The sequence below is a fragment of the Scyliorhinus torazame genome, chromosome 12 (genome assembly GCF_047496885.1).
Source record: "Scyliorhinus torazame isolate Kashiwa2021f chromosome 12, sScyTor2.1, whole genome shotgun sequence".
NCBI classification, from domain to species: domain Eukaryota; kingdom Metazoa; phylum Chordata; class Chondrichthyes; order Carcharhiniformes; family Scyliorhinidae; genus Scyliorhinus; species Scyliorhinus torazame.
Window position 1 is genome coordinate 7,014,550 of NC_092718.1, and position 15,029 is coordinate 7,029,578.

Sequence of the window (15,029 nt, forward strand, 5' to 3'; positions counted from 1 at the left end):
TACCAATCTCTCCCTCTCCTTCCTCTCCTTGTGGGCCCTAGTGGAGATTAGCTCTCCGCTAATCACCGCCTTCAGCGCCTCCCAGACCACCCCCACCTGCACCTCCCCATTATCGTTAGCCTCTAGATAGCTTTCAATGCACCCCCGGATCCGCCCTCTCATCTCCTCATCCTCCAGCAAGCCCACAGCGGGCGCTGGTCCCTCTCCTCCCCTAGCTCCAGCTCCACCCAATGCGGGGCGTGGTCTGAGATGGCTATGGCCGAATACTCCGTGTCCTCCACCCTCGCGATTAGTGCCCTGCTCATAACGAAGAAGTCTATCCGGGAGTAGGCTTTATGGACGTGGGGAACCCCCCCCCCATTATCAAGCTCCCTTCTCCAGTTCCGGAATCCGGCCCAACATGCGCCGCATAAATCCAGCATCGTCCCAATTCGGGGCATATACATTCCAATGCAGCATCAACCCAGTCCCCCCCCGAGCTGCGCTGCTCCCCCCATAGCACTCCCGTAAGTCAGCTGACTCCTGCTGACCCTGGCCCCCCCGCCACTCCATCGACCCCCCCAGTGTGGTAGTCTCCCCCCTCCTGTCCATCAGCGGGCGCTCCTCTCCAACACCGCCCTTCCCCCCCCCCGGCCCCGCCCCCTTCCTTCCCTAGCGCGGGAAACAGCCCGCGCTTTCCATCCAACTGGCTCCACCCTCTCTGGCGCAGCTCCCTTTTGCGGCGTAATCCTAGCTCCCCCACCTCGGGCCTCCCATCTCTCCCCCCCCAAACGGGGCCCCGTCTTCCAACCACCGACTCCCACACACTCTCAAAACCCCCACTTCGAACCATTTCACCCTACCCCACCCAGCACCCAAGGAAACAGTAGAGAACAGAACATCCCCCAAAGCACAGTAACCACCGTAACCGCCCCCCGCGACATCCCCTCACAACCAACCCTCAGTCCGTGTCCAACTTTCGGCCTGAATAACGGTCCACGCCTCCTCCGGCGTCTCAAAGTAATGGTGCCGGTCCTTAAACGTGACCCACAGTCGCGCCGGCTGCAGCATCCGCCTTAGCCCGATTGTACCCGGCCCTCTTCTTGGCCACCTCCGCGCTCCAATCCTGATATATACGGACCTCTGCATTCTCCCACCTGCTGCTCCGCTTCTTTTCTGCCCATTTTAGGACACACTCCCTGTCCACCAAGCGGTGGAACCGCACCAATACCGCCCGTGGCGGCTGGTTAGACTTGGGCCTCCTCGCCAGGACTCGGTGGGCCCCATCCAGCTCCAGGGACCTCGGGAAGGCACCCGCGTCCATCAACGTGTTCAGCATCGTGACCACGTATGCTCCAGCATCCGACCCCTCCACTCCCTCCGGGGGACCCAGAATCCGCAGGTTCTTCCTCCTCGACCGATTCTCCATGTCCTCTAACTTCTCCTGCCATTTCTTATGCAGCGCCTCATGCGCCTCTACCTTCACCGCCAGGCCCAATATCTCGTCCTCATTCTCCGAGGCCTTCAGCCGCACCTCCCGGATCGCCGCCCCTTGGGCCTTCTGGGTCTCGACCAGCTTGTCGATCGAAGCCTTCATCGGCTCCAGCAGTTCTGCTTTCAATTCCGTGCAGCAGCGCTTGAGAAACTCCTGCTGCTCTTGCGACCACTGCGCCCTAGCTGCTGGTCTCCACCCGCCGCCATCTTGGTTTTCCTCCCTCGCACTTTTCACTGCACCAAAATCACTTTTTTCACCACTCCACTCCTGGTCCAATCCATACAGTGCCGGGGAAATCGTACTGTCACCTTCCCACACTGGGAACCGTTGAACAAATGCCACTGGGGCCCCTAAAAAGAGCCCAAAAGTATGTTTCTGGCGGGAGCTGCTGAACGTGCGACTTAGCTCAACATAGCCGCAACCGGAAGTCCCTTTCAAATATTTTCAACCTAATCAGAGCTAAAGCTTTCTTTTTTCGAGTGCTCATCATTGGAGTTTGGAAATGGGTGGGATGGAAAATCCCACACATTCGTTCATCTTAGAAATTGCCTCCTGCACAGTGCGCAGTAGTTAGCACAGCTGCCTCACTGCGCCGAGGTCCCAGGATCGATCCCGGCTCTGGGTCACTGTCCATGCGGAGTTTGCACATTCTCCCCGTGTTTGCGTGGGTTTCGCCCCCACAACCCAAAGATGTGCAGGGTAGGTGGATTGGCCACGCTAAATTGCCCCTTAATTGAAAAAAATGAATTGGGTACTCTAAATTTATTTTTTAAAAAGAAATTGCCTCCTGTTTTCATTTGATTCGCGCCTTGTGTAATATGTTAATAAGATTGGAGTAAAATAATTGTCAAAGTTGTACTGAAAGTTGTGTACATGCAGTATAATATTAGGATACATTTTGGCTTCTACTATGAATAGACTTTTACATTGAACTATTTGTCCTAACACAGAATTTTTTGTGTTTTCATATCTGATACAGACCTAAAGGACCAACTCAATGCCTCTCAACAACGACCGAAGAACAAGGAGAATGAGGTAAGATCTGATAAATGGAAACATGTTGGTGGGAAAAGATGTGGAAAATGTAACTTTGCTTTTATTCTGTTTAAGGGTGGGTTCTCTATAGGTGAGCATTTGAATGTGTAATATCTTGTTAAAGTTGGATTCCGCGAACTTCACTGTGGAACCCTGTCAGCTCTGGTTTTGTTCCAGTCACACCAAAGCAGTGCTGGGAGTATAAGAGAGTGAGAGTAGAGCCAGGGGGATAAAGGAGTGTGAGACTGGGAGCGGAGCTCGGAGAATAAAGGAGCGCAAGAAAGAGCGAGACTGGGAGCGGAGCTCGGAGAATAAAGGAGCACAAGAAAGAGCGAGACTGGGAGTGGAGCCCGGAGGATAAAGGAGAGCAAGAAAGAGCGAGACTGGGAGTGGAGTCCGGAGGGTAAAGGAGAGCAAGAAAGAGCGAGGCTGGGAGTGGAGCCCGGAGGATAAAGGAGAGCAAGAAAGAGCAAGACTGGGAGTGGAGTCCGGAGGGTAAATGAGAGCAAGAAAGAGCGAGACTGGGAGTGGAGCCTGGAGGATAAAGGAGAGCAAGAAAGAGCGAGACTGGGAGTGGAGCCTGGAGGATAAAGGAGAGCAAGAAAGAGCGAGACTGGGAGTGGAGCCTGGAGGATAAAGGAGAGCAAGAAAGAGCGAGACTGGGAGTGGTGCCTGGAGGGTAAAGGAGAGCAAGAAAGAGCGAGACTGGGAATGGTGCCTGGAGGGTAAATGAGAGGAAGAAAGAGCGAGACTGGGAGTGGTGCCTGGAGAGTAAATGAGAGGAAGAAGGAGCGAGACTGGGAGTGGAGTCCGGAGGATAAATGAGAGCAAGAAAGAGCGAGACTGGGAGTGGTGCCTGGAGGGTAAAGGAGAGGAAGGAGCGAGACTGGGAATGGTGCCTGGAGGATAAATGAGAGCAAGAAAGAGCGAGACTGGGAGTGGTGCCTGGAGGATAAAGGAGAGCAAGAAAGAGTGAGACTGGGAGTGGAGTCTGGAGGATAAAGGAGAGCAAGAAAGAGCGAGACTGGGAGTGGTGCCTGAAGGATAAAGGAGAGCAAGAAGGAGCGAGACTGGGAGTGGAGCCTGGAGGGTAAAGGAGAGCAAGAAAGAGCGAGACTGGGAGTGGAGCCTGAAGGGTAAAGGAGAGCAAGAAGGAGCGAGACTGGGAATGGTGCCTGGAGGATAAAGGAGAGCAAGAAAGAGCGAGACTGGGAGTGGCGCCTGGAGGGTAAATGAGAGGAAGAAGGAGCGAGACTGGGAATGGTGCCTGGAGGGTAAAGGAGAGCAAGAAGGAGCGAGACTGGGAGTGGTGCCTGGAGGGTAAATGAGAGAAAGAAGGAGCGAGACTGGGAGTGGTGCCTGGAGGATAAATGAGAGCAAGAAAGAGCGAGACTGGGAATGGTGTCTGGAGGATAAAGGAGAGCAAGAAAGAGCGAGACTGGGAATGGTGCCTGAAGGGTAAATGAGAGCAAGAAAGAGCGAGACTGGGAGTGGAGCCTGGAGGATAAAGGAGAGCAAGAAAGAGCGAGACTGGGAATGGTGCCTGGAGGATTAATGAGAGCAAGAAAGAGCGAGACTGGGAGTGGTGCCTGGAGGATAAAGGAGAGCAAGAAAGAGCGAGACTGGGAATGGTGCACGGAGGGAAAAGGTGTGCAAGAAAGAGCGAGACTGGGAATGGTGCCTGGAGGATAAATGAGAGCAAGAAAGAGCGAGACTGGGAGTGGTGCCTGGAGAGTAAAGGAGAGGAACAAGGAACGAGACTGGGAATGGTGCCTGCAGGATAAATGAGAGCAAGAAGGAGCGAGACTGGGAGTGGAGCCTGGAGGATAAATGAGACCAAGAAGGAGCGAGACTGGGAATGGTGCACGGAGGGAAAAGGAGAGCAAGAAAGAGCGAGACTGGGAATGGTGCCTGGAGGATAAAGGAGGGCAAGAAAGAGCGAGACTGGGAATGGTGCACAGAGGGGAAAGGAGAGCAAGAAAGAGCGAGACTGGGAATGGTGCCTGGAGGATAAATGAGAGCAAGAAAGAGCGAGACTTGAGTGGTGCCTGGAGGGTAAATGAGAGGAAGAAGGAGCGAGACTGGGAGTGGTGCCTGGAGGATAAATGAGAGCAACAAAGAGCGAGACTGGGAGTGGTGCCTGGAGGATAAAGGAGAGGAAGAAGGAGCGAGACTGGGAATGGTGCACGGAGGGAAAAGGAGAGCAAGAAAGAGCGAGACTGGGAGTGGTGCCTGGTGGATAAAGGAGAGCAAGAAAGAGCGAGACTGGGAATGGTGCACAGAGGGGAAAGGAGAGCAAGAAAGAGCGAGACTGGGAATGGTGCCTGGAGTATAAATGAGAGCAAGAAAGAGCGAGACTTGAGTGGTGCCTGAAGGGTAAAGGAGAGGAAGAAGGAGCGAGACTGGGAATGGTGCCTGGAGGATAAAGGAGAGCAAGAAAGAGCGAGACTGGGAGTGGCGCCTGGAGGGTAAATGAGAGGAAGAAGGAGCGAGACTGGGAATGGTGCCTGGAGGGTAAAGGAGAGCAAGAAAGAGCGAGACTGGGAGTGGTGCCTGGAGGGTAAATGAGAGAAAGAAGGAGCGAGACTGGGAGTGGTGCCTGGAGGATAAATGAGAGCAAGAAAGAGCGAGACTGGGAATGGTGTCTGGAGGATAAAGGAGAGCAAGAAAGAGCGAGACTGGGAATGGTGCCTGGAGGATAAAGGAGAGCAAGAAAGAGCGAGACTGGGAATGGTGCCTGGAGGATAAAGGAGAGCAAGAAAGAGCGAGACTGGGAATGGTGCACGGAGGGAAAAGGAGAGCAAGAAAGAGCGAGACTGGGAATGGTGCCTGAAGGATAAATGAGAGCAAGAAAGAGCGAGACTGGGAGTGGTGCCTGGAGGGTAAAGTAGAGGAAGAAGGAGTGAGACTGGGAATGGTGCCTGGAGGATAAGGGAGAGCAAGAAGGAGCGAGACTGGGAGTGGTGCCTGGAGGGTAAATGAGAGCAAGAAAGAGCGAGACTGGGAGTGGTGCCTGGAGGATAAAGGAGAGCAAGAAAGAGCGAGACTGGGAGTAGTGCTGGAGGGTAAAGGAGAGGAAGAAGGAGCGAGACTGGGAATGGTGCCTGGAGGATAAGGGAGAGCAAGAGAGAGCGAGACTGGGAGTGGTGCCTGGAGGATAAATGAGAGCAAGAAGGAGCGAGACTGGGAGTGGTGCCTGGAGGATAAATGTGAGGAAGAAGGAGCGAGACTGGGAGTGGAGCCTGGAGGATAAATGAGACCAAGAAAGAGCGAGACTGGGAATGGTGCCTGGAGGATAAAGGAGAGCAAGAAAGAGCGAGACTGGGAGTGGTGCCTGGAGGGAAAAGGCGAGGAAGAAGGAGCGAGACTGGGAATGGTGCCTGGAGGATAAAGGAGAGAAAGAAAGAGCGAGACTGGGAGTGGAGTCTGGAGGATAAATGAGACCAAGAAAGAGCGAGACTGGGAATGGTGCCTGGAGGATAAATGAGAGCAAGAAAGAGCGAGACTGGGAGTGGTGCCTGGAGGGTAAAGGAGAGGAAGAAGGAGCGAGACTGGGAATGGTGCCTGGAGGATAAATGAGAGCAAGAAAGAGCGAGACTGGGAGTGGTGCCTGGAGGGTAAATGAGAGCAAGAAGGAGCGAGACTGAGAGTGGAGCCTGGAGGATAAAGGAGAGCAAGAAAGAGCGAGACTGGGAATGGTGCACGGAGGGAAAAGGAGAGCAAGAAAGAGCGGGACTGGGAATGGTGCCTGGAGGATAAATGAGAGCAAGAAAGAGCGAGACTGGGAATGGTGCCTGATGGATAAAGGAGAGCAAGAAGGAGCGAGACTGGGAGTGGAGCCCGGAGGATAAAGGAGAGCAAGAAAGAGCGAGACTGGGAGTGGTGCCTGGTGGATAAACGAGAGCAAGAAGCAGCGAGACTGGGAGTGGTGCCTGGCGGATAAAGGAGAGCAAGAAGGTGCGAGACTGGGAATGGTGCCTGGAGGGTAAAGGAGAGCAAGAATGAGCTGAGTGCTCACTTGGAGTTTGGAGCTCCTGGGGTGATGTACGCATTCAAGAGTGGCGTGGGCTAGTGGAAGTAGTACGTTGGGTGAGAAAAGTCAACTAAGTATTTACTACTTTTATCACTTATAGTTCATAAGTCTATATTTTGTAGTAACAAGGACCAGGGGAGAAGGGCCCGAGAGCAGTGTTCTTCAAACTTTTTTTCCGGGGACCCATTTTACCCAACCCGGCCGACCTTCGGGACCCCGGCCCGGCCGACCTTCGGGACCCCGGCCCGGCCGACCTTCGGGACCCCGGCCCGGCCGACCTTCGGGACCCCGGCCCGGCCGACCTTCGGGACCCCGGCCCGGCCGACCTTCGGGACCCCGGCCCGGCCGACCTTCGGGACCCCGGCCCGGCCGACCTTCGGGACCCCGGCCCGGCCGACCTTCGGGACCCCGGCCCGGCCGACCTTCGGGACCCCGGCCCGGCCGACCTTCGGGACCCCGGCCCGGCCGACCTTCGGGACCCCGGCCCGGCCGACCTTCGGGACCCCGGCCCGGCCGACCTTCGGGACCCCGGCCCGGCCGACCTTCGGGACCCCGGCCCGGCCGACCTTCGGGACCCCGGCCCGGCCGACCTTCGGGACCCCGGCCCGGCCGACCTTCGGGACCCCGGCCCGGCCGACCTTCGGGACCCCGGCCCGGCCGACCTTCGGGACCCCGGCCCGGCCGACCTTCGGGACCCCGGCCCGGCCGACCTTCGGGACCCCGGCCCGGCCGACCTTCGGGACCCCGGCCCGGCCGACCTTCGGGACCCCGGCCCGGCCGACCTTCGGGACCCCGGCCCGGCCGACCTTCGGGACCCCGGCCCGGCCGACCTTCGGGACCCCGGCCCGGCCGACCTTCGGGACCCCGGCCCGGCCGACCTTCGGGACCCCGGCCCGGCCGACCTTCGGGACCCCGGCCCGGCCGACCTTCGCGACCCCGGCCCGGCCGACCTTCGCGACCCCGGCCCGGCCGACCTTCGCGACCCCGGCCCGGCCGACCTTCGCGACCCCGGCCCGGCCGACCTTCGCGACCCCGGCCCGGCCGACCTTCGCGACCCCGGCCCGGCCGACCTTCGCGACCCCGGCCCGGCCGACCTTCGCGACCCACCATTTTCTCTTACCTTGTTTGCTGCTGATAAAAATGGAGGAAATGGTTTGGGGTCCCTTTGACCCTCGTACACGTTCCTCCAATGGAAACTGTTGGATGAAGGTGAAGCCTTCCGGTGTCGGAAAGTATGGAGCCTCCATCTGTCCAAATTTCTGCATTTTTTCCCGGATAATGTTATTAAATAAAACCCCCCCAAACTTGTAAAAAAAAAAGAAATAAAATGAATAAAATAAATGAAAAAAAAAAATATGAATAACCCCCCCGAACTTGTAAAAAAAATGAATAAAATAAATGAAAAAAATAAAAATTAAATGAATAAAATAAATGAATAAAATGAATTCAAAAAACCCAAACTTGTAAAACAAAAAGCTGCGACCGTTTAAAAAAAATAGCGGCCGCAGTGTGCATGCGCGCCCGATCATTGGCGCGCATGTGCAATGCGGCAGGATTTTTTTTACATGTTCGCGGCCATTTTAAATGCCGTTGCAGCCGGCGTTATTAACAACCGGCTGCTGCACGGGGATTTGTGCGAATGGGAGCAACGCGAAGGACGGCTCCGCGACCCACCCACTGGTCGTGCCCCCGAGTTTGAAGAACACTGCCCTAGAGTAATAATATTTGATTTTCAGTATCTTCCAAAATGTTAGGTTTTTAAAAAATATTTAATTAGGGTATTTGCAAGTTTTTATAATAACAATAACAGTGAAATAATCATGGTACAATAAACATTTTCACCGGCGGGTGGGAGGCGGCCGCACAATGGAGGGCTCCTGGTCGGCAACGGCATTTTCGGGGCTTTAAGCCCGGTCCCAGGGTCCGCGGAGGCGGCAGAAGAAGGGAGAAGGCACAGTGGAGACACAGGAGGAAAAAAGAAACAAAGAAAAACGTCGAGGGTGAGCAAGAAAACGGCCGGTAAAAAAACAGCTGGAGGTCCATCGGGGAGTGGAAAGGTCACCGCGGGGTCACCAGGAAAAATGGAGGCTGGAGCACCAGGGAAGGCCGCACTGCTTACGGCTGAAGAAATAACCAAGGTGATGGCTGCGGAATTTGAAAAGCAGTTGGCGCAGATTGCGAAATGCATGGAGACGGTGAGGAAGGAGATGAGGGAGGTTTTGAATGTGCTGGTGGAGGAGGCGGTTTCCCCGGTGAGGACGGAGGTGGCGAGCGCAGTGGCGGAGGTGCGAGAGCAAGGGGAGGCGCTGAAGGAAGTGGAGGAGACGTTATTGCAGCACGGTGATCAACTTGCCTCGTTGGGGAAAGAGATGCGGAAGGTGATGGATACTAACAAGGATCTGCAAGGAAAAATGGAAGACCTGGAAAACAGATCCAGGCGACAGAATTTGAGGATTGTGGGGCTGCCCGAAGGAGTTGAAGGACCGAAGCCGACTGAGTACTTTGCCGCGATGCAGGCAAAATTATTGGGGGAGGGGGAGGATCCCTCCCGATATGAACTGGATCGGGCTCATCGGTCGTGGAGGCCTATACCAAAGGCGAGTGAGCCGCCAAGGGCAGTGACTCTGTGCTTCCGTAGGTACAGGGTGAAGGAGAAGGTCCTGAGCTGGGCCAAGCAGAAGCGGGTGGTGCAGTGGGCTGGAGCTGGTATACGTGTATACCAGTACTTTATGGTGGAGCTGGCAAGGAGGCGGGCTGCCTTCAACCGGGTGAAGAGGGCACTGTACATTAGCAAGGTGCGGTGCGGCATTGTATATCCAGCGAAGCTGAGGGTGACTTACAAGCTCAGGGACTTTTATTTTGGAACGGCGGAAGCAGCGGAGGAGTTTGCGAAAGCAGAAGGACTGTGGCAGAACTGACAAATTGAGGAATGGCCATGTGCCGATGTAACCTCATGACTGTATTTTCTTCTTTTTTGTATCTCTGCACGCGGGTGTAGAGATGAAAGGAACCAATGTATATATTTGGACAAGGGAAGGGACGGGACTTTCACTCGAAATGAGAGCTCTTTGGGGTGTAGGTGGATATGCGGGGTTTGTGTGCTAAAAGGGGATCTTTGGGCTTTCCTAGGGCCGGGCAAGTGGGAAAGGGACCCGGGCGGGGGCCTCCACGCTGGCCGGTTTAAGCCGGCCAGTGAACGGGAATGAGGTGGGGGAGGGGCTGCGGCCATCGGAGCCTGGCAGAACAGGGTCCGAGTGGTCTAGCCGGGGTGGAAAGTTGGGGGGGGAAGGAACCGAGGTTGGGAGGAGGAGTTTTACAAGAGGCAGTGGACAGGAGGAGCTGGAGACCTGCGGTGGGGGGAGGGGGAAGAGCTGTGTAAGATTAAGGGTGACTACGGGTAATCCCTGATTCCTTTTTGCCATTTGTTTATGTAAACATGCGGGTTGAGGTTTGGGAGTTGGTGGGTAGATGGGATCGTTGTTATTATGGGGACTGACATACCTTGCTGATTATTGTTTATTGTTGATGGATGTAAATGTGGGAGAAAACGTGAAAAAGGAGAATAAAAAAAAAATGTAAAAAAAAAAAAGCATTTTCACCACCATCACAATCTTCACACACACCAACCATAAAACAACAAGCCGCCGAAGACCCCCCTTGGAATTCTGCTTGACTGACATTTTAATTTTCCCCGAGAAAGTCGACGAACGGCTGCCAACTCCAGGTGACCACAAAGGCAAACTTCATTTTCTCGAGACTGAGAAGCCAGGCCATGTCACTAACCCAGATGTATACAGTCGGGGGCTTCGAGTCCCTCCACATTAATAAGATCCGTCTCCGGGCTACCAGGGAGGCAAAGGCCAAGACGTCGGCCTCTTTCGCCCCCTGAACTCCCGGCTCTTCCAACACTCCAAAGATCGCCAACTACGGACTCGGCACCACCCGTGTTTTGAGTACCATGGACTGTGCCTTGGCAAAACCCTCTAAGCTTCGAGCATGCCCAAAACATGTGGACATGATTTGCTGGGCTTCCCGCCCACCTCGCACACCTATCCTCTACACAAATAAACTTGCTCATCCGGGCCACTGTCATGTGTGCCCGCTGGACTACCTTGAATTGTAGCAGGCTACGCCTGGCACATGATGAGGATGTATTAACCCTGCTTAGGGCATCCGCCCACAGACCCGCCTCTATCTCTCCTCCAAACTCGTCTTCCCACTTGCCCTTAAGCTCCTCCACCGGAGTTTCCTCCGATTCCAAAAGTTCCTGGTAAATATCTGATACCTTCCCCTTTCCCGCTCAGGTACTGGAGACTACTGTCCTGTATCCCCCGTGGCGGCAGCAGCAGGAAGGCTGGAACCTGCCTTCTCAGGAAGTCTCGCATCTGCATATACCTAAACCCATTCCCTGCTGTCAATTTAAATTTATCCTCCAAGGCTTTCAAGCTGGGGAAGCTCCCGTCTATAAATAGATTCCCCCATCCTCCTAATTCCTGCCCTTTGCCATCTCGGGAACCCACCATCCAGCCTACCCGGTACAAACCGATGATTATTATAAATCGGGGTCCAAACCGATGCTCCCTCCACTCTCTATTTCCTCCACTGCCCCCAGATTCTCAGCTGCCACCACCACCAGACCCGTGGAGTATCGGGCCGGCGAGAACAGAAGAGGTGCCGTTATCAGTGCTCCCAAACTTGTGTCTTTACACGACGCCACCTCCATCTGCTTCCACACCTCCCCCTCCCCCACTACCCACTTCCTAATCATGGCTACATTAGCCGCCCAGTAGTAATTGCAAACGTTCGGCAGCGCCAACCCACCCTCCCCCCGACTACGCTCCAGCAACACTTTCTTCACTCGCGGGGTTTTACCTGCCCACTCAAAGCCCAAAATAACCTTATTTACCTGCTTGAAAAAGGCCCTCTGGATGAAGATGGGGAGGCACTGAAAGACAAACAGAAATCTGGGGAGGAACGTCATTTTCACGATCTGTACCCTCCACGCCAGTGATAGCGGGAGCATGTCCCATCTCTTCAAGCCCTCTTTCATTTGTTCTACGATCTGGGATAGGTTTAACTTATGCAGTGCCTCCCATTCCCGGGCCACCTGGATTCCCAGATATCGAAAGCTCCTTCCTATCATCCTAAACGGCAGGTCTCCCAGTCTCTTCTCCTGCCCTCTTGCCTGGATCGCAAACATCTCGCTTTTCCCCAAGTTCAATTTATACCCCGAAAAGCTGGCAAATTCCCCAAGGATCCGCATAACTTCCCCCATCCCCTCCAACGGGTCTGAAATATACAAGAGCAGGTCATCTGCGTAAAACAAGACCCGGTGCTCCACCCCCCCCCCCCCCCCCCCCCCCCCCCCCGAACCAGACCTTTCCAGTTCCTAGAGGTTCTTAACGCCATGGCCAATGGCTCTATGGTAGCGGGGTAACCGTAGCGGGGAGAGGGGGTACCCTTGTCTCGTCCCTCGGTGTAGTTTAAAATACCCTGATCTCAGCCGGTTCATACGCATGCTCGCTACTGGTGCCTGATAGAGCAACTGCGCCCAGTCAATGAAGCCCTCACCAAACCCAAACCTTCCCAGCGCCTCCCACAGGTAATCCCACTCCACCCGATCAAAAGCGTTCTCCGCATCCATCGCTACTACCACCTCGATCTCCCCTCCTTCTGACGGCATCATAATAACATTTAAAAGCCTTCGAACATTGGCCGTGAGTTGCCTGCCATTTACAAATCCCATATAGTCTTCCCCTATCACCCTCGGAACACAATCCTCTATCTAGACACTACTCTGTCCTGGATCCCATTTGGTGGGAGGCGTGGGAAGGATGGGACCTGTCTACGTATGAAGTCACGCACTTGCAAGTACCGAAAGTCATTCCCTCTTACTAGTCCGAATTTCTCCTCCAAGGCCCTCATGCTCGAGAAGCCCCCCCCCCCGCCCCCAAAGAATATATCGCCCATCTTTCCCACCGCTGCCACGCTCGGAATCCACCGTCCATAGTCCAGGGGCGAATTGGTGGTTGTCGCATAATGGAGACCAGACCGATGCTTCCACCTCCCATACATGCTTCCTCCACTGGCCCCAGATCCGCAGGGCTGCCACCACTACCGGGCTGGTGGAATACCTGTACGGCGGGAGCGGTAGGGGGGCCGTGACCAAGGCTGCCAAACTGGTGCCCCTGCACGAAGCCGCCTCCACTCGCCCCCAAATAGACCCAGTACCCACCATCCAACTCCTTACCATGGCTATGTTGGCCGCCCAGTAGTAGTTGCTGAGGTTCGGCAGCGCCAGCCCCACCTCGCTACGGTTCCTCTCAAGCATCGCTTTCTTCACCCGCGGTGACTTCCCCGCCCAGACAAAGCCCATAATAATCTTGTTGACCCTTTTGAAGAAGGACCGCGGGATGAAAATCGGGAGGCACTGAAAAATAAACCGGAATCTTGGGAGGATTGTCATCTTTACCTTCTGCACTCTCCCCGCAAGTGATAGCGGGAGTGCATCCCATTTCCTGAACTCGCTCTTCATCCTCCACTCTAGTCAAATTTATCTTATGCAGCCTGCCCCAGTCTCGTGCCACCTGTATCCCTAAGTATCGGAAACTTTCTCCGACCATCCTAAATGGCAGCCCCTTCAACCTGTTCTCCTGGCCCTTCGCCTGCAGTACAAACATCTCACTCTTAGCCATGTTCAGTTTGTACCCTGAAAACCTGCCAAATTCTCTCAATGTTCCTAGTATACTGTCCATCCCAGCCAGCAGGTCGTCCGCATACAGCGATGCCCTGTGTTCCACCCCTCCCCTAATCATTCCCTTCCACCCCCTCGCAGCACTCAGGGCAATCGCCAGTGGCTCTATGGCCAGTGCAAACAGCAACGAGGAGAGTGGGCATCTCCGGTCCCCGGTGTAGTCTAAAGTACTCTGATGTTTTCCTATTCGTCCTCACGCTATCTTTTGCGGTCTGGTACAATAGTCTCACCCAGTCAACACAGCCCTCCCCGAACCCAAACCATCCGAGTACCTCCCACAAATAGTCCCACTCCACCTGGTCAAAGGCCTTCTCAGCATCCATTGCCACCACTGCCTCTACCTCTCTGCCCTCCGGGGGCATTATGATCACATTGAGTAGACTTCTCAAGTTGGCTACCAGCTGTCTGCCTTTCACAAACCCTGTTTGGTCTGCCCCGATCACCTCCGGGACACAGTCCTCAATTCTAAGCGGCAAGACCTTAGCCAGGAGCTTGGCATCGACGTTGACCAGGGAGAATGGTCTGTATGACCCACACACTTCCGGGTCTTTATCCCGTTTTAATATCAGCGAAATGGTAGCCTGTGACATTGTCGGAGGTAGCGTTCCCATGTTCCTCGCCTCGTTAAATACCCCAGTCAGCACCGGCCCCACTATCTCCGAGAACGTTTTGAAGAACTCCACTCCATCCAGCCCTGGGGATTTATCCGACAGCATAGCCTTCAAGCCCCCCCAGTACTTCCTCAGCTCTGATCGGGGGCCCCAGTCCGTCTACCAGCCCCTACCCACTTTTGAGAAGGTCAGTCCTTCTAAGAAATGCTTCATCTCCTCCGGCTCCCCAGGGGGTTCCGAGGTATAGAGCTTGCTGTAAAACTCCGAAACACCCTGTTCAGTCCTTTTTTTTAATTAAATATTTTATTGAAAATTTTTGGTCAACCAACACAGTACATTGTGCATCCTTTACACAATATTATTAACAACACAAATAACAATGACCTATTTTATAAACAAAAAATGAATAAATAATAAATAACAAAAATAAAAACTAGCCCTAATTGGCAACTGCCTTGTCACAAGTAACACTCTCCAAAAATATAATTTAACAGTCCAATATATAATTATCTGTAGCAACGACCTATACATACTATACAGTATATATTAACAACCCTGAGAGTCCTTCTGGTTCCTCCTCCCCTCCCCCGATCCTGGGCTGCTGCTGCTGCCTTCTTTTTCCCATTCCGTCTATCTTTCTGCGAGGTATTCGACGAACGGTTGCCACCGCCTGGTGAACCCTTGAGCCGACCCCCTTAGGACGAACTTAATCCGCTCTAGCTTTATAAACCCCGCCATGTCATTTATCCAGGTCTCCACCCCCGGGGGCTTGGCTTCTTTCCACATTAGCAATATCCTGCGCCGGGCTACTAGGGACGCAAAGGCCAAAACATCGGCCTCTCTCGCCTCCTGCACTCCCGGCTCTTGTGCAACCCCAAATATAGCCAACCCCCAGCTTGGTTCGACCCGGACTCCTACTACTTTTGAAAGCACCTTTGTCACCCCCATCCAAAACCCCTATAGTGCCGGGCATGACCAAAACATATGGGTATGATTCGCTGGGCTTCTCGAGCACCTCGCACACCTATCCTCCACCCCAAAAAATTTACTGAGCCGTGCTCCAGTCATATGTGCCCTGTGTAATACCTTAAACTGAATCAGGCTTAGCCTGGCACACGAGGA

General features: G+C 54.4%; 1 protein-coding gene across 4 annotated transcripts in view; it reads left to right on the forward strand.

The window, feature by feature from the left end:
• zwilch (zwilch kinetochore protein) overlaps window positions 1-15,029 on the forward strand; it is a 101,569-nt gene that overhangs the window by 26,651 nt on the left and 59,889 nt on the right. For all 4 annotated transcript variants that reach the window (XR_011933851.1, XM_072470370.1, XM_072470371.1 and 1 more), the window contains exon 10: window positions 2,454-2,509. Coding sequence is in view for 3 of the 4 variants with exons in the window: in XM_072470370.1 (XP_072326471.1) it covers window positions 2,454-2,509 (56 nt within the window). In the remaining variant the exon portion in view is untranslated. The remainder of the gene's footprint in view (window positions 1-2,453; window positions 2,510-15,029) is intronic.